The sequence below is a fragment of the Emys orbicularis genome, chromosome 6, assembly GCF_028017835.1.
Source record: "Emys orbicularis isolate rEmyOrb1 chromosome 6, rEmyOrb1.hap1, whole genome shotgun sequence".
In the NCBI taxonomy this organism is placed as follows: domain Eukaryota; kingdom Metazoa; phylum Chordata; order Testudines; family Emydidae; genus Emys; species Emys orbicularis.
The window spans coordinates 6,251,058-6,277,562 of record NC_088688.1 but is presented as its reverse complement, the minus strand read 5'-3'; the positions used below and the strand labels follow the sequence as shown (position 1 = coordinate 6,277,562).

The window sequence follows — 26,505 nt, the reverse complement described above, 5'->3', positions numbered from 1 at the left end:
AAACTGATGAGCTTGGTAGGTGCAGACTGGAAGCTTGTGGAGGTCACAGGTTATATAAGAGGGAAACCAAATATTCAGCTGCAGAACTGGAGTGTCTGGCTATCACAGAGGCCTTGAGGCCTATCATCCCTAGTTACTAGGTACAGAATTCACAGTGTACACAAATCACAGTGCTGTGTAATGGCTCCTTATGAAGCACCACCCAGAAGGACACCTGGGGAAGTGGATTTGCAAACTGTCTGAATAAACGTTCACCAAGCACCATAAGCCTGGCAAGCAAAGTGTGGTTGCGGATGCTCTCAGCTGGGTGAGGGCAGTGAGCATAGACTCAGCCTGCTCTTGTGAGAACAACTGGCAAGAACAGTCCAAGGAACCTGAGTTGTGTTCCGGGTGCCAACAGATCTACTGAAGGAGATCCACACTGGGGAGATTCAACACAGTTCAGGAACAATTATCCATTGATCTGACTGCCAACTTGATAGTGTATGAAAGTAACAGGATTGTCTTGCCAGCAAGATTATAGAGAATGGCACTGCAGTGTCTTCATGATAACAAAGTGGCAGGCCACCAGGGAAGACACTGAGCTGGGTATGTGACAGATGTTTTTGATTGGGCATGACTGCAGAAGTTAAGGACTGGATTCTTTACTGTCTTACCGGTCAAGAAAGGAAACTGCCAGCAAGAAGAGGAACTCCTTTAGGGGAAATGCCCCAACCCAGTAAGCCCTGGGAATTCATACAGATTGACTTGGAATATCCACTGCCAGAAACATCAGCTAGAAATCAGTATTTGACGGTAGTGTATGACATCTTCTCAAAGTATGTGGTGGCACAACCACTGAAGGATAAAAAGACTAACTACATTGATTAAACATCTTGTGTGTGTGTATTATGATACAGCCCTTAATTACATGATGACATGCTATTTGTTGCACAGAACTCCTTCCTCCATCAGTGCACAGACGAGGAGGTTACAATAACAAAATTGAGAGATGGCCACGTTCTAGATGAATGTTTTAGCAGTGGAGACCGTGAAAAACGGATCAATTTTGGCAATATTAATGAGGAAGACATGACAATGGATACGGATGGAGCAGCAAAGAAAGCATTCGTATTTTGGGGTGTAAAATAAGACACGGACAAATGAGGAACGTATGAACTGCCATAGCAGGTCCGACCAGGGATCCATCTAGTCCAGTAGCCTGCCTCTGATAATGGCCTATGCCGGACACTCCTAAGGCCTTTCTGTTATTATTTATTTGTATTTCTGTAGTGCCTAGGAGTCCCATTCATGGCCCAGGACCTCACCGTGCTAGGCGCTGTACAAACACAGGACAAAAAGACAGTCCCTGCCCCAAAGAAGTTAGGTGTAGACTTGTGCTCTGAAATATGAGGGTTTATCTCTATCCATTTTTATTCTATTCTATATATCGATGGAGTCTGTTATTATCCATAGGAATGGCTAATGCTGTATTGAATCCTAAATTCAGTATCCTCTGGCAGTGAGTTTTGTGGGTTTGATAATGCATTGTGAAAGTTTCCTAGATTGTAAAGGGACCATTATGACCATCTAGTCTGACCCTCTGTAAAACACAGGCCTGAAAATCTCACCAAGTGATTCCTGTGAGTAGCCCATCTTGTGGTCGAACTGAAGCATATAATTTACAAAGACATCCAGCCTTCATTTGATGGAATCCATCACATCCCTTGGTAATCTGTTTCAGTGGTCAGTCACCCCCACTGTTAAACATCTGCCTCTTATTTCCAATTTGAAATTTGGTGGCTTCCATTTCCACACATTGGATCTTATTATGCCTTTGTCTGCTAGATTCAAAAGCCCCTAAGTGATGTAGGAACCTTAGTCCTCTTGTCAAAAGTGAACTCAAGTCTCATTGAAAGTCAATGAAATGTAGGCTCCGGGGCCCTAAGTTGCTTTTGAAAATGGGCCCACGTCACTTAGGTGCATTTGAAAATTTTACCGCATATCTGCACCATTTCTAAATAGGTAAAGCTCCTTTAGTTTATCGTTTTAAGGCATGTTTTCCATGCCATGAATCATCCTTGTAGCTTTTCTTTGAACCCCTTCCCTGAAACTATGGGAGCTGATGAGGAGAGGAGAGGAGAGGATGGGATTGCAGATGGAAATCCAATTTCTGGAGCAGGGGAGGAAGATGAAGCCATCAGTGGAAATACGGAAGGACCAAGTCAGCGAGGTGGGAGGCAGACCAGGAGCACACAGAATCATGGATGCCAAAAGAGGAGAGAAAGCAAAGGAGATGAGATTGATTGGCTATGTTGAAGGTACCAGCGAAAACAAGGAGAGTAAGAACAGTGATGTGCTGCCTTGCTGTATCTAGGAAAATCGCATCTGTCATTGGTGACTGGTGAGAACAGTTTTGGAGGAGTGGAGGTGGTGCACGCCAGATTGCAGGGGATCAAGGAAAGAGCCGGAGGAGAAGGGAGTGGAAATTCTGGAAGACCTGGGAGAAAAGGGAAGGCCTCAAGATGATAAGCAGACAAGAGGGGGTGGCTTAAGAGATACTGGAGCAGGTTTGTGAGCAGACGGAAAGTAGCCAGAGGAAAGAGATCAGTTAAAGATAAAGGAGAGAAAGGGAGTTAAAGGTGAGAACAAGAGGCGCTGGATCCCAGGGGACAGTTTGAGGGGTGCTAAGTGCTAGTATATTATTTAAGAGCAGGTTAGACAATCACCTGTCAGGGATGGTCTAGATAATACTTAGTCCTGCTATGAGTGCAGGGGACTGGACTAGATGACCTCTCGAGGTCCCTTCCAGTTCTATGATCCTATGATTCAGTGGTTCTATTTACAAAATGTTATTGCAGCGTTATGGGGTGGAACCAGGGCTGGAACAGCAGGGGGAGATGCAGGGCATGGCTGAGATGTATTGGCAAAGTTTCAGCAGAGTAATTGGAAGGGCCAGAACCAAAATAGCAGTGAGTGCAGCATATCAAGATGGGGGGTGCGCTAGCAGAACTAGGTGGGGCCCCAGAACGGGGGCATTGTAGGTCAGGACTTACGCACATTGGCCGAGCTCCATGAGACCTAGGATTGGAACAACAGGGGCAGAGCTCCATGGAAAAATCTTGTTCAGCACCTGCTCACACTGTACCTCCACCCAGGCTCTCCGTTTAAGCAGAATCCAAGCTCTGCCTGCACATACTGACAAAGGAAATTGAGAGCTCGCACAGGCAGTGCGGTCTAGGGGAATGGCGACTTCTCATCCTCCCACCCCCACCGGCTTGGGCGAGTCACTTCACCTCTCCTCAGGTCCCACACATGTGAAACGACTCCCCCGCCCCGCTCCCATACGCGAGGCCGATACTGGAAAGCACTCGGGAAGCAGAGTACTGCTTGGCTGCTGAGTATTGTTAGCAATATTCTAACTTGCTTTCAGATTTCATTGGTAAAGTCCCATCCCACCCCTCTCGTCCCTTCTCTCTTTAGCCCAAACCTCCCAGTGTCAGCAGACTGGGCTTTTGCTGCACAGGTGATCCAAGTTCAGGTCCTGACCAGACTCCCAGGCCAACAGGGAATCAGAGTGCCTATGGGCAGGGACCTAATGAAGGTGGGGGCCCAGGGACCCCAACCCACCCCTGCTTTGCCACAAACTGATGCCACTACAAAATCACAGTCCTGATCCCTCTGGTGGGAGAAGTGGGGAGAGAGGTCCCAGACCCAGCTCCTCGCATCCCAAAACCCTGGGCCACCATCTCCTCACGCTGTCTCCTCCACCCCTTCCGCTTCTGGGCCCCCTCTGGAAGGAGAGATGGCAGCTCGGCAAGGACACATTTGGCAAGGTGAAGGGGGGGCAAGGCAACCCCATACACACAGAGACGCCTCTCAGAATATAACACATGCATAAAGCAGGATCCCGCCAACAGGGAAATTGGGGATGAAGCACATGCTGTGTCCTCAGCTACTTGGCTGGTCACCTGGGCTCCCCTCCTTAGGAAAATTCTCGTTGTGCCACTGCCTGTGGGCTTACATGTTTAAGCACCCACTCCTCTGGGGCACGTTGGAGTTTGAACCTCCAACCTAAGATGCTTCAGGCCTGATTTTCAGGGCAGCTGAGCGCCCACTGCTCCAGCTGACATTAGCAGGAGTTGCAAGCACCAAGCGCCTCTGCAGATCAGCTTCTCAGCATGTCAAGTCAGATCCCCAAAATCAAGACACCTAGAATGACAGGACACGTCTGAAAATGTAGGCCGGGGAGTCAGCAGACAGCCCCGCTGAGCAAGGTGCGCCTCAAGTGACGCCCTGGCCAGATGGAAGAATGTCATGGATGCTCAGAGGCAGGGTGCACACGAGACCTGGAACCTCTGGAAGGCAGTATGCCTTATGGAAGGCAGTAAACAAGGCGAGGCAGGAACAGAATGCTCTGAGAGGGGCTCAGGGGCCTGCCAAAGGGGACTGAAGGGAAAGGAATGTGTCTGATGTCAGAGCATGAAATGCAGGCTGCAGCGGGTGACACAAGCCTGCAGAAATGCAGCACCAGCAGCTTTGAAGGGAAAGATCTTGCAGGTCAGAGCTGAGGAGGATTTTTTTGTCACCCACTCAAAATTTGAATTCATTCCAGAGCACTAGGTTGTGGTGTACTTTGAACACCCTCCAGCTGATAGGGAGTGGACTGTGGACTGCGTGAATGAGAGAGATGCACGGAAAACGTATTGTACCCCACTGACACCCACAGCCATTGCAGTTGGTCAGGGGAGGTTTCGGAGGGAGGAGGTGAGTAGGGAGAGAAGCAGTAGAAGTGTTAGGGCTGTGAGCCACTATTCATTTACAAACTATAATTAATGTGATGTTTAGATTAATTTCTGATGCACTCTCAAAGGTGCACTGAAAGCATTTTTCCTTTATTATAATGTTGATTGCTTATTGGGGAGATAAATCTAACTGTCAGTTATGCACTGACTTACCAAAACTTTCAGACCAAGCAAGCATGTATGCACAAGGAACAGCTGTTTGCAGCTCCCCAGTTAAAGGGACAGCTCTACCTTTCCCCAATAACTCCTGTTAAGGAAAATCTATACACTATAAGCCAATACGTTTTCTTTCTTGTGTAGTTTAAGAATTTATTAAAAAAGAATACACAAACAATCTATTTCTCTTTGTCTGTTTCTATCTCTGTCTAGACAGACAAATGACAGACACATTAATCTATATGTAAAATCCATATACAAAATAACTGTAGATGCCATGTATATATTTGTGCACACGCAGATACATACACATATATATACACACATACCTTTAAAATGTTTTCACTTAATATGTTATTACACTAAGGCGGTGGTTCTCAAGCAAGGGTACATGTACCCCTGGGGTACGCAGAGGTCTTCCAGGGGGTACATCAACTCATCTAGATATTTGACTAGTTTTACAACAGGCTACATAAAAAGCAGTAGCGAAGTCAGGACAAACTGAAATTTCATACTGACAATGACTTGTTTATACTGCTCTATATACTATACACTGAAATGTAAGTACAATATTTATATTCCAATTGTTTTATTTTATAATTATGTGGTAAAAATGAGAAAGTCAGCAATTTTCCAGTAATAATGTGCTGTGACACTTTTGTATTTTTATATCTGATTTTGTAAGCAAGTAGTTTTTAAGTGAGATGAAACTTGGGGGTACGCAGGACAAATCAGACGCCTGAAAGGGGGACAGTTGTCTGGATAGATTGAGAGCCACTGCACTAGGGGACTCATTGCCACATGGAGCCACAGGAATTCAGGGAGAGTCAAAAAAGGGATTGGTCATTTATGTGGATAATAAAAATTCCTGCGTTAGAACAACTAATGTAAAAAAGAGGTTTTTCCACAGAACCCCCGTTTCATTCCATGCAGAGGAGGGTCGGTGCTCAGTTAATGAGCAGCTATTCAATACTTGGTTTTATTCTTATTGTTCACTGTGGGGCCCTCAGCCTCATTAACTGCCCACTATTCGAACCCTGCTCTGAAGACAAAACTCTTAATTTCCTCATGGGCTTTTCTGTGGCCCCCATCACTACAGGATCTGATTGCTTCACGAACATTAATGAATGTATCTCCACAACACCTCTGTGAAGCGAGGGGATTTCCTCCTCTTTTTACACATGAGGAACTGAGGCACTTCATGTGTTCAAAAATATCCACCAATTTTGAATGCCCAATTTTGGGTGCCTAGGGCCTCATTTTTCAGAGTCCTTAGCATTATATAGCGCTTCATGTGTTCAAAGCACAGCTCCCATTGACTTCAGTTGCAGTTGTGAATGCTCAGCACATCTGCAAATTGGACCCCAGGGCCCCAGGTTGGGCACCCAGAAAATGAGGAACTAAATGATTAGTGACAACCTGTGAAAAGTTTGGTTTAAGTGACTTACCCAGAATCACACAGGAACTCTGCCAAAGGCAAGGATAGATTCCAGTTCTCCAGGGTGACATAGCCTTGAGACCTTCTTTTCTCTTCCTGCAGTCCCCTGCCTCATTCACTACACATCTTCCAACTTCCTACAGACCGGAGTCTCCTTCACTACACAATCCTAATTCATTCACAGAGCTGGTCCTTTGTATGCTCTGAATGAATCAAAACTAATATGTGATAATGTAATTAAACACCGTATCATACTGCATACAAACAAGGGAACCAAACCTTAACTCTGGCATTTCCTGAATTTGGAGTGCTTGACTTTGCAACCTTACTGTTCTTTTAATGGAGGGTGTGTGTGATTTCCTAGTTTTTTTTAAAAAGCAAACTGAAAAAAATAGAAACTCCATCATGTGGCATCCTATTGACACCTGTGGCAGGGCAGACTAGGTCTGGATGCTCCCTGGGCCTGCATCACCCTGCGCCAGAATAGAGCAGCGAAAAGTCCTCCAAGCACTAGAGTGGCTGCAGAGGAGTGGCCAATCAGAGGGGCTGCTGGAGAGACCAATAAGGGGCCAGAATGGCCAGATAAAAGGCAAGCAGCAGAGCAGAGACTTCAATTACTGTGTAGAGCTCAACAAGGGAGGACTGGGTGTCTGGCTGGCTAGACAAACAGCAGGACCATGGACAAGACACGACAGAGAGTTCACCAGACAGAACTGAGCCCAGGGAAGGCTGTCAAAGACCAGATGCCTGTCTGGCTGGATAGAGTAGCAGCAGGACCATGAAAGGTTAGTGCAGGCAGACTGAGCCCAGGGAACTGAGCACAGAGCCTGGCCAGACCAGACGAGGGTACCGAGGTGGGCCCTGCTGGTCTGGTTACAGACTGAGCCCAGGGAGGGCTGGTGAAAAGGACACCAGCTGAGGGTACCAAGATGGGCCCCGGCTGGGTGGTTGAAGAAGGCAGGGCCTCTGGGAAGAAGCCTAAGAGCTAAGGCCCCATTCTGGGGCTGTGATAAGAACGTGGCACTGTATACCCTCGAAGGGAGGACAGCGTATACAGCTCAGCCGGAGTGCTGAATCGCTGAAGACCCGCCAAGAGAACCATTGGCCGGGGGGGCGCTCCATTGAAAGAACTAAATCCAAAAGCAGGCTCATACCCAGCCGACCAAATGGGGCTGTCCCGTGAAAAGGCTGTGACTGCAGGCATATTGGCCAGAGAAAGGGGGTGCTAGGGATAGGTGGGTGGCAACCCTGTTACAACACCCACTTGGTTCATAAGCAGCGTTGGAACCTTTAGATTCTCCACATAGATCTCTGCTACTTGAGCTAATAGAGTCACTGTAGGTTGTCATTCTCTATGAGTAGGAATAAATGGTAAATTTTCAGAATGGAGAGGGGTAACTAGTGGTGTTCCCCAAGGGTCAGTCCTAGGACCAATCCTATTCAACTTATTCATAAACGATCTGGAGAAAGGGATAAAAAGTGAGGTGGCAAAGTTTGCAGACGATACTAAACTGCTCAAGATAGTTAAGACCAAAGCAGACTGTGAAGAACTTCAAAAAGATCTCACAAAACTAAGTGATTGGGCAACAAAATGGCAAATGAAATTTAATGTGGATAAATGTAAAGTAATGCACATTGGAAAAAATAACCTCAACTATACATACAGTATGATGAGGACTAATTTAGCTACAACGAATCAGGAAAAAGATCTTGGAGTCATCGTGGATAGTTTTCTGAAGACGTCCACGCAGTGTGCAGAGGCAGTCAAAAAAGCAAACAGGATGTTAGGAATCATTAAAAAGGGATAGAGAATAAGATGGAGAATATATTATTCCCCTTATATAAATCGATGGTACGCCCACATCTTGAATACTGCGAACAGATGTGGTCTCCTCATCTCAAAAAAGATATACTGGCACTAGAAAAGGTTCAGAGAAGGGCAACTAAAATGATTAGGGGTTTGGAACGGGCCCATATGAGGAGAGATTAAAGAGGCTAGGACTTTTCAGCTTGGAAAAGAGGAGACTAAGGGGGGATATGATAGAGGTATATAAAATCATGAGTGATGTGGAGAAAGTAGATAAGGAAAAGTTATTTACTTATTCCCATAATACAAGAACTAGGGGCCACCAAATGAAATTAATGGGCAGCAGGTTTAAAACAAATAAAAGGAAGTTCTTCTTCACACAGCGCACAGTCAACTTGTGGAACTCCTTGCCTGAGGAGATCGTGAAGGCTAGGACTATAATAGCGTTTAAAAGAGAACTGGATAAATTCATGGAGGTTAAGTCCATTAATGGCTATTAGCCAGGATGGGTAAGGAATGGTGTCCCTAGCCTCTGTTTGTCAGAGGGTGGAGATGGATGGCAGGAGAGAGATCACTTGATCATTACCTTTAGGTTCACTCCCTCTGGGGCACCTGGCATTGGCCACTGTTGGAAGACAGGATACTGGGCTAGATGGACCTTTGGTCTGACCCAGTATGGCCATTCTTATGTTCTCATGTTCTTATGTAAACCAGCACTAGAGGGGTCTGAGACACAAAATTTGCCAATGGGTATCATGGATATTTGCTGATAACAGAGGAATGGTGAGACTAGTGGTCAGCAGTAGCAGCTGTGAGGGAATGGATCATGCCCAGTGAGGATGGAATCTTTGGAGATTTCAGCCACTAAATTCACATCTCCACTGAGCATGTGCAAACTGAGATTATTCAAAGGCTTGGCCAAATTTGGGCAGATTTTCACAGGGACAATACAAGGCACACCCCTGACATACAAGCCACCCTCCCAACAAATGTCAAGTCCCTGCTCCAAGTTATGGGGGCGCTGGAGATTCTTAAAGAAATGGCTGACGGATTTTTTTTAAAACTTGCAAAACAAAGTATTTTGCTCCAGCCTTGTTCTCGGAATGTGAGTGTTTTAGTGGAAGGCTGTTACCTCACAATTGTGACCAGTGGCTATAGCCTTGAGTTAAAGGCATTATTGCCTACTGGCCAGTATTTCTCCATATACAGTTAGGGCGAGATCCTCAACTGGCGTAAATTGGCCTAGCACTACTGAAGACAATAAAAGCTGAGGATCTGGCCCTTAGAACCTTAGCCCTTAGATAAACAGGTGTGTTTATCATTACAAAAAGAGAGAGGAAAGAGAACCCTGTTTCTATCACCTGCTTGCCAGTCAATAGCTGCCACAACTGACTAGCTCTGGGGCAATAGGACTAATCTAGGTTTTGGTCAAGTGATCCTGATTTGACTAATTAGATCATATATGGGTGCATAAGGGGGAGGGATAGCTCAGTGGTTTAAGCATTAGCCTGCTAAACCCAGGGTTGTGAGTTTAATCCTTGAGGGGGCCACTTAGGGATCTGGGGCAAAATCAGTACTTGGTCCTGCTAGTGAAGGCAGGGGACTAGACTCAATGACCTTTCAGGGTCCCTTCCATTCTGTGAGATAGGTATATCTCCATATATTTATTTACATAGGTGATAATTATTAGTCATGTTGTGGATGAAGTTCCCTAGAACCCCATATACCATTCTGCCACCCAATTCCAGAGAGCGTTAGGGGACTTTCGGTGCCTCTTATGGAATCCCCCTACAAGGTCATCTCCATTCCGTCCCCTTGGATCAGAATCTCTATGCTATACTATCAATAGACACAGTACGTTCCCCGGGTACTAAGTATCAACATTTTGAGCAAAGAGAGCATCCTATACGTCTCTTTGCCCAGTGGTGTTTCCGCTGTCCTTGGCTCTGGGTCTAAGAAAATATTTATGTTTAAAAGGCACAACAAACGAACATATTCCCTGTCTGTCACCAATGATCTGACCCAAAGCCCACTGCAACGGATAGATGCCCATTGACTGCAATGGGCTTTTGAGCAGGTCCTGGGAGCACGGACACCGCTGGTATTCAGGCTTTATCACACAGGAGACATTTGTGGACAGCATATGATTGTCTGATCCATGTATGTGTATCCGCAGCTATGTTATGACATAAGAGAAGTTAAGCTTCAGTTGACGTTCACTATGGAAGAAGTAAACAGATCATCTTTCTGTCCATTACAGCTCTTTGAGAGCAGAGGGGGCATCAATCAGCACTAAAAGGATGGAATCTAACTACAGCAGGTTGGATCAGGGATCGGTGTGGATTATTTGGGGACTTTTCCATTTGGGGTTCTGTTTGTTCCCCTCTTCCCATCTTTCCCATTGGTACTAAATGAAGTTCAGTGCCAATAGAGAACCTCTTGATCCCAAAACCAAGATCATTTTTAATTTTTTAATGGTTCATTACATGTTACGGAGATTTTTTTTCTCATCAATTACACTGTTAGCATTAATTGCTGTGTTTCACACAGTGACCTACATGTAGAATTATTTATTGGGCTGGAAAGTTTCACAGAAAGCTATTAATCAATATTTCTAGCTTCTGAACAGAAACTTTTAGACTACCCCCCACAAGCAGCTTCGATTCTTTTAATCCATTTATTAAGAGCTGCCTCAACCTGGCAGTAATGAAGCACAAGGCAATAGGATAACAATGGGGAGCTTTCAGATAGCCAGTGATCAGCATCTAGTGTAGCAGTATGACGGGAATTTGTTTATTTTTCACTGGCTTTTTAATGCCCACAAACTATTTAAGAGTCTCTCTGGAGCATTAAGGAGCCAGTGAAAACTAGACACCATTTTTTAACCTAGGCCTTACTGCATCCTTAGTTCATGTTTTCTTGCTATTGTTTATTAATTCATTTTATTTATTAATCAGGAAGCAATGCCCCACCCCTTGGTATCTTATTGCACTTTTGGGTGCACCATTATTGTGATTTGGTGCACTGGGTCCAGTACTGGCCATTGACAGAGACAATATAGATGGCCTATTGATCTGTTTGGACATGGAAATGATGATGATCTTATTTAGACTCTTCTCCAATTATCCAGAAATCCAATAGCACTGGTGAGAAACTAACAGTGGCATAGATGAAGGTGAAGCTAGGAGTTTGATCAGGAGGATGAAGACAGGTGGTGGGAGTTACAGCAGCTATTGGCATCTTGATAATATTACGCTACTCCTACAAAGCAAACTCAGCCATGGATTCGGCAAAGCCCTTATGCACAGCCTTAATTTTAAGCATGTGCTTACATCCCATTCACATTAAAGTTAGCCTTGTGCCAAAATGCTTTGGTGAAGAAGGGTGGATTCATGCACATTTTGAGCAGTTTGTTGAATCACAGCCTCAAGCGCTAGCCACAGCTCGTGAAAAGACCCGCAGAAGAGCCATGCTTTCAGATAGCAAGTCCAACTCCCTCTGTTGATCTTAGTATAGACTGATATGAGTATAGACTTGGACCTCCACAGGAACCACCAACCTCCTCTCTTGTGAGCATAAATGATTCCTGATTGGTGAGTTTTCTCAGAGAAGGGCACTAGACATCAGGTATCTTGGGCATGCTGAACCATGTGATGCTCCATGTTCAATGCAAACATGAATATTAGTCAGGGGGAATGTTGGTAATCTGAACACCACAGCTAGGATGAGACCTCTTTGTTATAATCCTCCATATCAGGTTTCTAGTTCTTCTGTTTCTTGTTATATTCAAGATGATCCTGACCAAGAACCCTGTATCCAAACTTCACAGCTGAGGGCTTGCTCTGTAATCTGAACATGCCCAAATTTAGTGAATGTTCAGGTTCTGTTCCAGTGTTGAATCCAAACCTCAAGACTTGAACATGAGTCTGAATGGCTTCTCCTACTTGCCAAGCTGTCAGTTCCAACATAGCAGAGTTTGTCCTGAAAGAGAAGAATAAGATGCTGTAGGAGGAAAAATTCCTCCTCACTTGTACCATCAAAATTCAGGTCATCTGCCACAAGCAGGGTTCTCCAACTTCTTCCTAACAGGACCACTTCTTAGAGAGAGTGCCTGGTGAACATCTACTCTGCAGGGACCACTTCCCCTCTATTTTGTGATCACGCTGTGACCATGTGGCAACCAGAGCAATTGCAGACATGGAAAAGTGACATTAGGAAGATGTTCATCCCGTGCACTAAGCATTTTGACCTTTTGAAGAAAGTTAATCACACTGTCTGTTTTTACTCTTCATTCAGGCTCCCCTTCCTATCTGTCTCAGCTGCAACAAGATGAAGAGCCATTATCATGTGACAAGCCAGAGTGGTCCCCAGCCCACACGTTAGGACCTTCTGTTCTGAGGCATTGACATCAGTTGTCAGTGACACCATGAATACTACACCAACTTATGCCACATCAATAGGCAAGAGCTATTATGCTAGATACCTCCGTGACCATGTGCTGTATCTGAATGAATGATAGACAGTCAGATAGACTGAGTGTCAGGCAAAAGGGACCATTTTGATCATCAAGTCTGACAAAAGAACTCAATAGGCCAAAAAAAATCAATATTTTCTATATCCAACCCATAACCTCTGTTTGAGCCATAGCATACCTTTTGGAAAGACAAAGACTTCAAGTGATCGAGATGCCACCGCATCCCGAGATAAGTTGTTCCAATGGATAATTACCCTCATGGTTATGAAATTGTGCCTCATTTGTAGTCAAAATTTGTCTAACTTCAGCTTCCAAGCATTGGAGTAGGCTTCCACTATTAGAAATCTCTTCCCCATGTAGGTGCTTGTAGACTGTGGGCAACTCCCACTTAACCTTTCCTTGGATAAAATAAATAGATTGTGCATCTTAAGTCTTTTTTCAGAATCACTGCTTTCCTGGATACAGTCCCTCACTTTATAAGTGTGACCGACGCTCTTTGTTCCTAGATGTTTGACCTTGAATATGGCTGTGTTCAAATGCATATTGTTCAAATGGCACATACCTTACCAAGCGATCCAGATTGGCCTTTATAGCTCACCTGTCCCCATCATTATTTACCGCTCCACCAATTTTTGTGTCATCTGCAAATTTTACCAGCATTGATTTTATATTTTTTTCCAGATCATCGATAAAGGTATCGAATAGGATTGGGCCTAGAATAGATCCTTTCAGGACCCTACTACAAACACCTTTATTGGATGGCAATTCCTCATTTACAATTACTTTTTGTGGTCTCTCGGTTAACTGGGTTTTAATAAGAAGAACATAAGAATGGCCATACTAGGTCAGAGCAAGTGTCCATCTAGTTCAGTATCCTGTCTTTCAGCAGTGGCTGGTGCCAGATGCTTCAGAGGGAAGAACAGAACATGGTAATTATTAAGTGATCTATCCCCTGTCGTCCAATACCAGCTTCTGGCAGTCAGAAGTTTAAGGACACCCAGAACATGGGTTTTGTCCCTGACTATCTTGGCCAATAGCCATTGATGGACCTGTCCTCCAGGAACTTATCTAGGGCTACGTCTTCACTACAGGGGGGGGGTCGATTTAAGATACGCAAATTCAGCTACGCGAATAGCAGCCGACTTACCCCGCTGTAGGGACGGTGGCAAAATCGACCTCTGCGGCTTCCCGTCGACGGCGCTTACTCCCACCTTCGCTGGTGGAATAAGAGCGTCGATTCGGGGATCGATTGTCGCGTCCCGACGGGACGCGATAAATCGATCCCCGAGAGGTCGATTTCTACCCGCCGATTAAGGCGGGTAGTGTAGACCTAGCCTAGTTCTTTCGTTAACCCTGTTAACACTTTTGGCCTTCACAACATCCCATGGCAATGAGTTCTGCAGGTTGACTGTGTGTTATGTAAGGAAGTACTTCCTTATGTTTGTTTTAAATCTACTGCCTGTTAATTTAATTGGGTGACTCCTGGTTCTTGTGTTATGTGAAGGGGTAAATAATGCTTCCCTATTCACTTTCTCCACACCATTCGTGACTTTATAGACCTCTATCATATGCCCTGTTAGCATATAGGATTGTTTGTCAACCTGCAATAGAATTTTGGGTTTGACTTTTTGATACTTTTATATCTTATACCAGGGGTCGGCAACCTTTCAGAAGTGGTGTGCCGAGTCTTCATTTATTCACTCTAATTTAAGGTTTCGCGTTCCAGTAATATATTTTAACGTTTTTAGAAGGTCTCTTTCTATAAGTCTATAATATATAACTAAACTATTGTTGTATGTAAAGTAAATAATGTTTTTAAAATGTTTAAGAAGATTCATTTAAAATTAAATTAAAATGCACTGGCCAGGACCCGGGCAGTGTGAGTGCCACTGAAAATCAGCTCACGTGCCGCCTTTGGCATGCGTGCCATAGGTTGCCTACCCATGTCTTATACTAATATGTGTGAATAACAATGAACAAGGACACTGTGTGTTGCATTTCCCACAACCAGATGGGGCTTTCCATACAATGGGAAGAGATATGGGATAGAGCAGTTAAAGTGTTACTGGCATGGTGGGAATGTAATATATGAGCACACACTTGACGACTGCCTCAACTCCTTATCTGAAAGGAAGATCAGGCAACCAATTGGGAGGGGCAAGGTGGGGGTAGGGGTTGAGGGGGGAGGTAAAACACTAAAAGACCAGAGAAATGCCTGCCCCTGACCAGAGCACAACCTCACTCCTTACCCCTCCCATGGGGTAGAAAAGAGGTGGGATGAAGACCCCAACTCACGACCCTCCAGAACGGAACATGACCATAAGTTATAAGGGGTGTGACTAGGGGTGTGCATTGCAAGTATATTTGGGCCTGTTAATGAGGAGGAATGGGAGTGGGAAGAGGAATGAGAAGGGGAATGGGAAAATGGGGGACTGGGAATAGGGGAATGAGGAACAGGGACACAGGCAAGGCTCTGCAGCATTAGAGCTGGGAAGGTGGACAAGGGTAAATGCTCTGCGGCGTCAGAGCTGGGAAGAGAACACTGGGAAGAGGGAGCTCCATCGGTGTGTGGAGCTAGGGGGGTCTATTGGTGTATAGAACTGTAGTTGGGAGAAGGGAAGGGGAAAACTCTATCGGCGTATAAAGATAAGCCCGACTGGTGTGAAGGGCTTCAGAATATGTTTGCTTGGAACTAAACCCCAATAAACATCGCATTGCCTGCACTTCGGACTTCTGGTCTTTTGCTCTCTGTCTGCGTGACAAGAACCAGGGGAGAGAGTGAAGGGAAAGCCCTCTAACATGTCCCGTTAGTTGTCTCTTTAATATAGGCGGCATTGACTTTCTATAGTGCTATTTTTTATCAGAATGTCATGTGGGACTAATGCCTTACAGAAATCTACGTGTATTATGTCAATACAGTTACCTTTATCAACCAGACTTGTGATCTCATGAAAAAAAATAGAGTTTGTTTGAGAAGACCTGTTTTCCATAAAACTGTGTTGATTGGCATTAATTACGCTATTATCTTTTCATTCTTTACTGACTGCATTCCATATCAGCCTTTACATAATATTGCCCCATATCAGTGTCCAGCTAACCAGCCTTTAGTTTCCTACGTCGTCCTGTTATACTTTTTAAATCTTGGCACAACATTAGCTTTTTCTCAGTCCTCTGAAACTTCCCCAGTGTACCAAGATTTGTTAAAAATCAAAGTTAATGGTTCAGAGAACTCCTTGGCCACTTCTTTTAATACTCTTGGATGAAAATTCTCTGGTCCTGCAGATTTAAACATGTTTAACTTTAATTGTTGCTGTACATCCTCCCTAGTAACTGATGGAATAGAGATGTATTTCATTATCACTTTAAGATATGAATACATCATCCTGCTTCTTTCCAAATGCAGAGCAGAAATATTTCTTATCTATATATCTGTTGCACCAAGAGATGGTAAAACTCCAGCACAAGGTTAAATATTCCAAAAGTCATCCAACTCCATTAGACACTGGAAAATAGCCGAAATGATGTCCTTGGTCTTCAGACATACTCCATTACTGAGGATTTCAGTAGCCATAAATCACATTATAATACAATACCTTCAAATACACATGTACATTATAGAGCTACTTTCATACAAAGTGTATCCTGAAATTCTTTACAGTGCTAAAAAATTGCAAGACGGCAACTAGCGCATGGTTTAAGGAACATGGCCGGGTAAAGACCTTGCAGAATAATTAAATGAAAACCTCCATTCATCGATAGGACTAATAAACGAGGGCAGAGAGAAATTAAGGGGCACCAGTAAATAGAAGAGATGAGACATGAAAGGGGCTGAGGTAATGCGGAGGCGGAGGGGACAGGCTGCAGAGGAGCAGGCTCCGACACTGACACAAGAAGCTGTATTGAGGCAGACGATTTCCTCCCCGACAGAAAATTCTTCCCACTTTGGTGCCTCACAATTTGGTGGCTTTAGCAATCAAAGTAAGGCACGTTCTGAGACAGACCAAGGGCAAAGCAATGCACTTTTTCCCCAGTAGGTGGGCCAGCAGCCAGACAATTGCATGTTATTAGTCTTCATTATTATTTACTTTTTGTAAAGAGCTGTCAGTGTGTTAGGAGCAGTATATCTTCACTCAGGACACATTGTCCCCTAAGCAGGGTTTTCTGATGCAGGGCACGGGGAACTCCCTGAGTTTGTACTGCAGGGAGAGCCCACCTAATGATTCTGTGGGCAGGCAAAGATTGATGTGCTCTGCCCCTGGGGTTTATCCCCCTAAACCCATGGATCTCCTGAAATCCAGGTGGACTTGCAGAGATGCAGCAGAGGGCCAGTGATGGACGGATGGTCCAGTGGTTGGAGTGTTACCCTGGTTCATTTCCCTGCTTTGCCACAGACTTCCTGTGTGACCATGGGCAAGTCACTTAGTTGCTCTCTGTACCCTCAGTTCCTCATACGTAACATGAGAATAACTGCACTTTCCTCCGTCACGGGGGTGCTGTGCGGATAATACAATGACAATCGTGAGGTTCTCAGATACTAGAGTAATGGGGGCCATATAAGGAGTTAAGATAGGTAGGGTAATACATCTGTCCTGCTACCTGTGCCAGCCCCGACAGTGCAAGAGATATGCTTCTCTGGGTCTCCCCTTCGCTGAGTGGTGGAGAGCTGGCTCTAGTTAACACTGGCCCGGTCAGCATGACATTGGTTATTGTGTTTTTAAAAGAGAGCGCCTAATTTTCATGTGCAATTACCACCACAGCGTGGATAAGTCAGGCAGTTGCCCATGTAAATGGGCTGTTGTGTCCAATAGGCCACTTGCCTGTGCAATATACACAAATCATGCATTCCGTGATGTTAATTGCATGTGCAAATAAAGCACCCAATTGCATGCACATTTTTGCCTGCAGTTTTAAAAGTCCTTGTGCAGCTGGCTCAATCCACCCTCCACCCGGGTCAGGGGAAGGTACGCAATAGCCAGTAGCCACGCACTGTCCTTAACCCTCCCTTATTTTTTACATCTAGTTTCCTTGACCCCTGACCTGTTATTTTCTCAGAGCAAATCTAGACACATGGAATGGCAGCCTATATATATCTTTCCTTATTATTCTTAATTCATTATCAATAAATAACATTCAGCCATACCTTTTGGATGGTACACGATAGACCCTCAATAAATACACAGGCCTAATTTTTCAAAAGTGACTAGTGATTTTCATTGCCTCATTTTGCTGCACGCCCAGCTTAAGAGACGGAAAAGTGGCCTGATTTTTCAATGGCTCAGCATCTTTGTGAAAATCAGGCGCTTGTCAGGTGTCTTAAGTTGAGCACCCAAAACCACTCGCCACTTCTGAAATTTGGGCCACTGTAAAGAGGTTACCGTCTGGTCAGATGTAGAACATGAAGACAACAAATGCAAGGGAGAAAGGAAGGAAGAAGCGAAAGGGAAGAACCGCAAAAATCAAAACAATAAATGATGTGACTATCTGGGGGGGTTTTCTAAACAAAAGTACTTGTCTGGACTGTGGTCGTCATTCTGTGCTGATGAACTATACAACAGTTGGACCTCATGATTCAGCTGTGTGAGTTGAAGCTGCAAGGTTTCTGAGTGTGGGTTTCCTGTGAGTATTCCATTAGAAGGACAATAGATGTGCATCTGCTCAGTGGCAGAGAGAGTGGTCGTTTGGTCATCTAGGATTGATGTTGAACACTATTTGAACAGTCCTGACTATGGTAGCTCTATGCTTTTAGTCATCTAGATGGTGCCGTCGATGTAGCACTGATGGAAGGAATTTAGCGTGGGACCCTCCAACAAACTATTGTATTTTGTGGACAGCATGCAGTTACTCGATCATTATCTATTGACCGACAGAGGAGCTTTGAGATGATTTGTTATGGGATGCATGGTCAGGAAACCTGGGTTGTGTTCCTGGTTCTGTCGCTGGCCTGCTGTATGCTGTTGGGCAAGTCACATTGCCACTGTGTGCCAGTCTGTCTTGTCTATTTAGACTGTAAGCCCTTGGGGACAGGGGACCGTTTATGATTACGGGTATGTACAGCATCCCGCAGAGTGAGGCCCTGGTCTCAGTTGGGGTATCTAGGTGCTACTGTGATTAAATATCCAATCCCAAACCTTCCTCAACTACCAGAGTTGCTTCCCACTTCCATTGAGGCTGCTACCTCCTCACCTGTGAATCAAACATATTATTAGGGAGAGGGAAAGGGAACAAAAGAGGACAAAGGATTCCAGTTCCCATTTACTTCTGACAACCACCTACAACAAGTTAACAACCATTGTTTTCTGGCGTGGCTGTCAGAAAAGTGAGTGGGATGAATTATCTACATATTGGTCATTATTTCAACCCAAATAGCTTTTGACTTTAGCTGGACTCAGCCAGTTCAAGTTAGCCACTGGTGTCACATGGGAAAAGTCAGAACATATTCAACAGGGGACTGGAGTGAAGAGAAGTGCCACCAAGGTCATGGGCCACCCCATGACGAAACAGGGACACTACTTGGGAAAGAAAGAGCATGGAGCTGGAGAACAGGAGGGTGACATTTTTTTCCCCACGCACAAAGTGCAGCCATGTGTTTTCAGTCTAAAACCACTTTGATCTGAGGCTAAAGGCTGCTGTCTCTGTCTCTGCACACAGAGTTCTTAAAAACGCTTGGTTGTGATACACAGAAAACAAAGGGATGTAAATTAAATTGGGGTTCACTATTTTTTTATAGTGACTCATTCATGGTTTGGTTTTTAAAGCACTTTTAACCGTGAGATAAACAATTTCTTAGACACAAGATGTTCTTCTGACAGAGAACAGCTAAGGGCTGCTGCTTTCCGGCCGCCATCCCAACAGTACATTGTGACTACCCTTTCCTCCAGAGGCCATCCCAGCACCAAGAAATTAAGGACAACAGGCTATTTCCCGAGCCGCCCAGACTTGGATTAGATTCTTGGCAGTGCCCAGCTCAGTGGTAGTATGTGCAGAACTTGCATCTGCTGATGGAAGATGCTTCCAGCGGTGGAAGGAAAAAAGGACAAACAGTGGTCATTGGCTCATCAGTATGACAAGCCCAGGAATAACAGTAAATGAAGATGGGAAAGGCCTGCTAAGAAATCCAGTCCATTCCTCAGCCAGGGTAGCATGGGCCCTTGCAGTACGTTTCCTTCACAACTTCGGTTCTCATTTTACCTTCCTGTTTCTCTTTGTTGGAAATATTAAGGTGACACAATCACGCTCCAGAAATCACTTGAGTTCCTGCCTACAGAGTGCGAGAAAGTGAAGGTCTTAAGGGAGCGGCCATCCCTGGAGCGATACGCTTACAAAGAACTGCAGAAACCTCCTGGAAGTTACCCACGCTGAAGGAATCGGCTCTGCTGAGAGAGTGGATATGTTCTGTATTTTTCTTTCCCACTCAGCTCATTGAAGCAAATTTAGTGTGGGTGACAAGAGTGCCAAGCCCGGGAGACTGAAGTCCTCTCTAAGGGTACGTCTATACCCAGCCGCTAGTTCGGCTGCTGGCAATCAAACTTCTGGGTTCAACTTACCGCGTCTTGTCTGGACGCGATAAGTCGAACCCGGAAGTGCTCGCCGTCGACTGCGGTACTCCTGCTCGGCGAGAGGAGTACCGCGGAGTCGACGGGGGAGCCTGCCTGCCGCGTCTGGACCGAGGTAAGTTCGAACTAAGGTACTTCGAACTTCAGCTACGTTATTCACGTACAAGTACAAGTACAAGTGTCACCCCCCTTCCCCCACGCCACCCCAAATGTCACCCTGACAATGTTACAACTATGTCCTGGAAGGTTCATCGGTAGGCATGAGTTCGGTCACTCTCCATATCCATTCCATCCTCAGCTTCTCTGCTGAGATCTCTAGCAATGGGACTGGTTTCGGCTTGGGCCTATCTCTAATAGCAACTGAGTGATGTCTCATTGTTTGCATGGCAACATACATGTTGGACTTGATCCTGCCCTGTGCAGTCACCAAGCCTGTGCTGAGCAGGAAGCCCAGAGGACACGTGCTGAAGAGATCCTGCTGCGATGGCCGTCATGATATTCCAGACTAGTAGAAGGAGTGAAACCTAGGAGTGGCTGTAGGTAGGCAAAAGGCCCATTTGCAGGTTGATGATTAGGCCTGAGGCTGTATCTCCTCACACCACCCATTCTCCTTGCACCCTGCCACTAAGGCAGTGGGCACACAAGACTTTGAGACTTACCATACAATCCCTGAGGACTGGGCTGAATGTTTAGCCTAACTCATGCCCACACATGGCCACCATCTACTCTGGTGCTTGTCAGCAATTCGCAAGGACCTGCAGGATCAAGGCTGAAGTGTTTTGGGGTGCCAAGCAGCCTTCAAGTACACCTCTGACGTAGACATGTGATCTGCTCTTCCCCATTCTCCCCACTCCCCATCTGGGGTGGTTTAAATGGAAGAACCGTCAGGGAGCAACCTTCTTAGCACCCCACGGTGACGCAACCCATCCAAGACCATGTTTCTGTGGTGGGAAAGGCATGCTGTGCCCTGAGAGCGCCTAAGAGTCACAGCTTTCTGCAGCCTGAAGCAGCAGCCAGGGGAAGAAATGGGGGATTGGGAAAATCCAGCTCCCCGTTATTCTGTCCTTGTTGCTGCCCACTGTTCATGTCACAGTCAGGGAGGGAGAGGTGGGTCAGGAGAAGCCATGGACTTCGTAGTTGACAACTTTTTGGAAGTGCAGTGCAGAACACAGAGGCATGGATCAGCGTTCACATCGCACTCCCCGTCAGTACCCAGCCTGGGCCGAGCTAATGATCCACCCAGCGGACCAAATTTGGTGATGAATCTGGTCACGTGCCACTTGAGGCACGTTGCACATATGCTAAGAAGAAGTGCCGAACAAGGGAGATTAAACGCCCTGAGCTGCAGTCCTAGCAAATTTCTCGATCCTTCACTACCTTGGTAAATCATTTATTAGAGCAGCCTTTTTTCATAATCCCTGAAAAAAACATAAAATAGATTTATCACAAAATCCTGTCCTCCTACCAACCATCTACAGACTGGTACATATATTTCTCTGATTATTAATTAACTGATGCACAGAAACTGCTTTAAGCTTTTTAACCTCTCCCTCTCTTTCTTTGTCCTTCAAGAGTGGAGACCACAATGCAGGGGAGATGTTAAAAATAGCGGGTGTTACCAGAATGGGTGGTGCATTAAAGTTGTGCTTTAAAGTCAATAGCAGAAGACCCCAGAATTAAAGACATTCAGTAAAATGTTTGTCGTCTTTTTGTGCCAAATTCTCCTCTTAGTGATGCCAGTATAAAACTGGAGTAGATCTGCTGAAGTTGGTGGAGTTACTCTGGATTCACCCTTGAATAACGGAGAGCAAAATGTTGCTCATTGTCATTACCCTGCTTGCAAAGTCTCCTTAGAAGAAAAATGGCACTTATGTGGAAGTTATCTAATCCACTAGCAGGCAACTGACCCGAAAAGAGAAAAGGATTTGACACTGTACTCACTGCTGTCTAACCATCGATTGCCTAGCATTGTGGCCTCTCAGTTTTCCGGTTGAACCAGAACATCTCTGCTATTTGGAGTCCGGGTAACTGCCTTACCAGCCTGCAAAGCATCCCCCAGAAATAATACAGGGTGTGTAGAGCTGAGTGTATCAGAGCCTCCCAAGCACATCAGGCCACTCACGGCCAAAACGATCACCTTCAGACTGGAGACACTGGCTCTCCGCTCCTGGGAAATACCACACCACCTGCTGGCTAGCAGAGCATTTTTCGTGCCATGATGAAAGAAGTCTGAAAAAAGGACATTCTAAAGAACCTAAGCCTGGCCCTGGGTACATACCCAGTACCAAAGAACATCCAGGTACCTCTCCCTGCTTTTCTTCCCTAAGCTCTCTCTGCAACATGGTGGGTGACCACCTTTTCTATCATCTTTGGAAGTGCCACCTGTTATAGTTTGGTATTCCGGGTGGTGTCACACAGAACAGTCACCCTTAGAAGTCTCCCGTAAAAGCTATGACTTAGTAGCACCATCATAAGTCTTTGAGCTTGTCCAGATGAGAGAAACGGTCAGTGGAGTAACTACATCAGTGTCGTCACCCCAGTGTAAAGCCCTAGCATAGATGTACTGGTGCAAAACAAACCCCACTAAATCCCACTGCCTCTGTAGAAAAGCAGCACAATAGAGCATCTTGCCGACACACAGCTGGAGGTCCTTGTCTTTGAGCATTTAAGTTCCCACCTGTGGCACCACCTTCAGGAGTGCCCAACCCGACATCCACTAATTAGCACCCCTGTAACATCATGATGTAAGTCCTAGACAGATGGGTCCCGCGCTATGGAAACCGTGGGCACACAGTATTTTGCAAGGGAGGCAGCTGGGGGGATGGAACCCCACATTCAGAGGTAGGTCAACACATGACTGTTGGTAGTTACCCCGCTAAAACCAGCCCATCTCTGAATGAGGCATGATCTTCTCCTGTCTGGAGTAAGAGCATTGAGAGTCTAGAAGAGAGTTAGGGGGGGGAACAGCTCTTATTAAGAGCTGCATTCAAAGACATGGGCCAGGGGAATAGCAATTTCAATTTAGGGATCTTGGGAAATACACCCACTGGAGCTCCCAGGGCCTGCTCCTGCTCCACTGAAGTCCATGGGAGCTTTGCTAGCTCCTTCATTGGCAGCAGGATCAGGGCCCTATTGAGTGACAAGTCAGTCAACCAATCAAACACAACCTAGGATCATCACATTATCAGACCTCTTATTGGCTGATCCATGAGCCCAGGGGCAGGATAATTGTTATCTAACAACATCCAAGATCTGATTGACTCTTTCATGAGTTTCACCTACCATCGCGCTCCAGTTTTCTGTCAAGAAAATGAGACCTAGCATGTGGGGCAAGCAAAGGTCTTTGCTCCCATCTTCACCACTGCAATACCAGAACCCCCTTATCTGTGCTGTGCTCTAAGGACAATTCCACAAAGACCTGGTTACTGACTTCGGTGCAGGGGAAGGGAGCCCAGGTTACTTCCATGTGCTGACCCAGCATTACCACTTGAAGATGTGACTACCACACTCACTTGGGATATCGTCTCACCTTGATGTAACCCTTAACTTCATTCGTTTCCCGGCCTCTCAGAGGGCTGCATTAACAGCCAAAGGCAGAGCGTGTGGGTTTAAGACTGATTTGTGTGTGTGTGTCTGTGTGTGATTCGTGAAAGAACTCAGTCCTGTAGCGTGTGAGACTTGCTGATAACCCAGGATTAGATCAGAGATGAGACACTGATGAGGAGTCTGAGCACATGGAGGTGCAGGGCTGGGAACCACGTTCCATTCCATTGTCAGGGACAGGCATGTGTCTGTCAGCAAGGACTCACCCTTAGCTTTTGGGGGTTCTAAAACTTCCTCTTTGCTCACCCTGTTTATCAGCAAACCCTGGACTCTGGGGGATGGTTTGTGCTGCCAGAGCCCTGTGTAGGAGGATGACCATAGAGGGCTAAAAGGTTTTGTCTGAAGTACAGGCTGTTGTTCCACAGCATCCATGCACAAACCTGAGGGAGGTGGTCATCACATGAGGATGCTCACTGCTGGAGCATGAGGGGCTTTTCTTGCATGTTGCGGTGGCCTCATGCTTCTCCGGACACCACAGTCACCAGCTAAATGCACACCCGGAAGGGAGGGCAGAACTCCCAGCAATCTTCAGAAGCAGAGGTTTCTATTGCTAGATCTAAAGTAGGACCCCAAGAAGTAGCTAATCCCATTAGCATCCGTGTCGTTATAATGGCTTCCAGCCATTGGGGGGGCGAGGCCACGATGACAAGCTCTGCTCTCCGCCATTAAAAAATAATAATTAAGACTCAGGTCCAAGTATGCAAACTAAGCCGGCTGCTCCAGCACACCATGGACTTGTGCTAGCTGCATCTCCACTCGGACTCTGTCTCAACATGCTGGGAACTGACCTGCCCTTGCTCGTCTGGTCCCAAAGTGGTCCCCTTAGCCTCTTATAATTGCCCCATTTACATGTCCAGTCACTAAGGGTGATCCCATCCCAGCGAGCTCTACATGCCTGCTTGCAAAGCACAGTGCTGTCTAGATGCCGGGCAAAGTAACCGGAGCTATGCATGTAACTCCATTAGGGAAGTGTGGGTGTTTGCCTCCCTCAAAGGTATGAATAAGAGTCCTCTACTGCTAGCAGTTAATGGAGCTGCTCCTTCACTTCAAGTGGTAACTGTTCAAGTTTTTAGTGCAGATGTTCTAGGGTATGAGCCAGCTCAGGTTGGCATGGGAAGGTCATTGGGTTTCCCCCATATTTAATTTGCCATTATAAGCAAGTCGTTATGGATAGATCAAGTTCCCTCATTCATAAATGCAGCGGGGAGAGGAGAAGGCGCTGCAGAGAAGATAAGAGGGAAACATCAAGGGTGGTAGAAGCGGATTTACCCCAGCCTTGGGAGAGAGACACACCGAATAAGTGCCTTGAAAATGACTCATGACAAGTGCCAACTCGCAGTTAGAGCTGGCCTGGCCTCAGAGCTGTGTGCATTAATGCTGGGGACCCTGGGGACACTGAGGACCCTGGACGCTGTGTGGTGTAATGTCTGGAACTGCTTTCGGATCCGACACTGTGATCTGTAACAACCCACCCCATTGGCAACCATCTTCCCCTCACCCTCCCTCCCACCCACCTCCCCAAGCCTTTCCTCGCCCCTACCCCATGTTCATTCTAAGTGGTCTTGCATGTAGTTCTGCAGCCCCCTTCAGTTCATTAAACCCCCCGCCTTGCCTCGTGTTTTGACAGGGTTTGTGAGTTTTGACAACCCCGCCAGTGCCCAGGCTGCCATCCAGGCTATGAATGGTTTCCAGATTGGCATGAAGAGGCTGAAGGTGCAGCTGAAGAGGCCGAAGGATGCTAACCGCCCCTACTGAAGAGTTGTGGGAACCGCTGGATACACATGACTAGCACAGGTAACTGCACGGGGGAGGGGACATCACTTGTTGTCGTACAGAGTCTGTGTTGTGGACCCTAAAGATTAGTTCTGCGACTCTCTGGCTTCTATCTTTTCCACTAGATCTCTGGCTAGAGCCACACCACCACACACACACACACAAAATAGGAACTGGTTGTGTGCGCACTTTGGTAGAAAGAGAGGCAGAAAGAGGCTAAATGTGGGACGGGCCAATTGTCTCCTCCCGGTGGCATCATGTGACTGTGATCAGTCTTCCTGACCACTAGGGAGGATAGCAGTTATTCCGGTCACCTGCTCAGCCATAGAGAGGATTCTGAGGCTGAAGAAGACCTGTAATTAAGAGGTGGGAACCAGGCTGCAGTTTAATTCCAGGCAGTTGGACCAGTCCGGCGTATAGAGCAGTAGCTCCATGTTACAAACGTTCCAAAGCATTTTTCATTCTTCATATGGTATAGTTCATACCCAGTTTCATCTCAGCGTGACAAATTCCTGTAAATAGGTCTCCTTGACACCTAAATATCCCCTAATATCTTCCTTGCTAAACTAGAGAAATGGATAAAGGAATTCATGCTCATGTCCTCACTCAGCTTCTGTTAATTCCTTACTCGGATAAAACTCCCACTGAAGCCAACAGGAGCTTTGCTGGAGTGAGGACTTGGTTAAAAACGGAATAATGACCTCAAGATTAGCCTCATGGACAGTAAATTGTTTGCTGTTGGGAGGCAGCAAACTTGGTACTCTAAGGGAATTTCTAAGTACATACAACAGTGCCAAAAATATCAGCACAACTCACTTGTTTTGGTGGAATTTAAGCCTGCCCCTGGCAGCAAAATGGAGTCTAGGCTTTGGGTAAACTTTTCAAAAGATCCTAAGTGTCCCATTTTCAGAAGTCAT

The 26,505-nt window shown here is 45.9% G+C and overlaps 1 protein-coding gene across 40 annotated transcripts in view; it reads left to right on the top strand.

The window, feature by feature from the left end:
* Nucleotides 1–25,570, top strand: part of CELF4 (CUGBP Elav-like family member 4) — an 846,252-nt gene extending 820,682 nt beyond the window's left edge. For all 40 annotated transcript variants that reach the window (XM_065406462.1, XM_065406447.1, XM_065406431.1 and 37 more), the window contains one exon: nucleotides 25,443–25,570. In XM_065406462.1, coding sequence (XP_065262534.1) covers nucleotides 25,443–25,570 — 128 coding nt within the window. The remainder of the gene's footprint in view (nucleotides 1–25,442) is intronic.
* The last annotated feature ends 935 nt before the right edge of the window (nucleotides 25,571–26,505 follow it).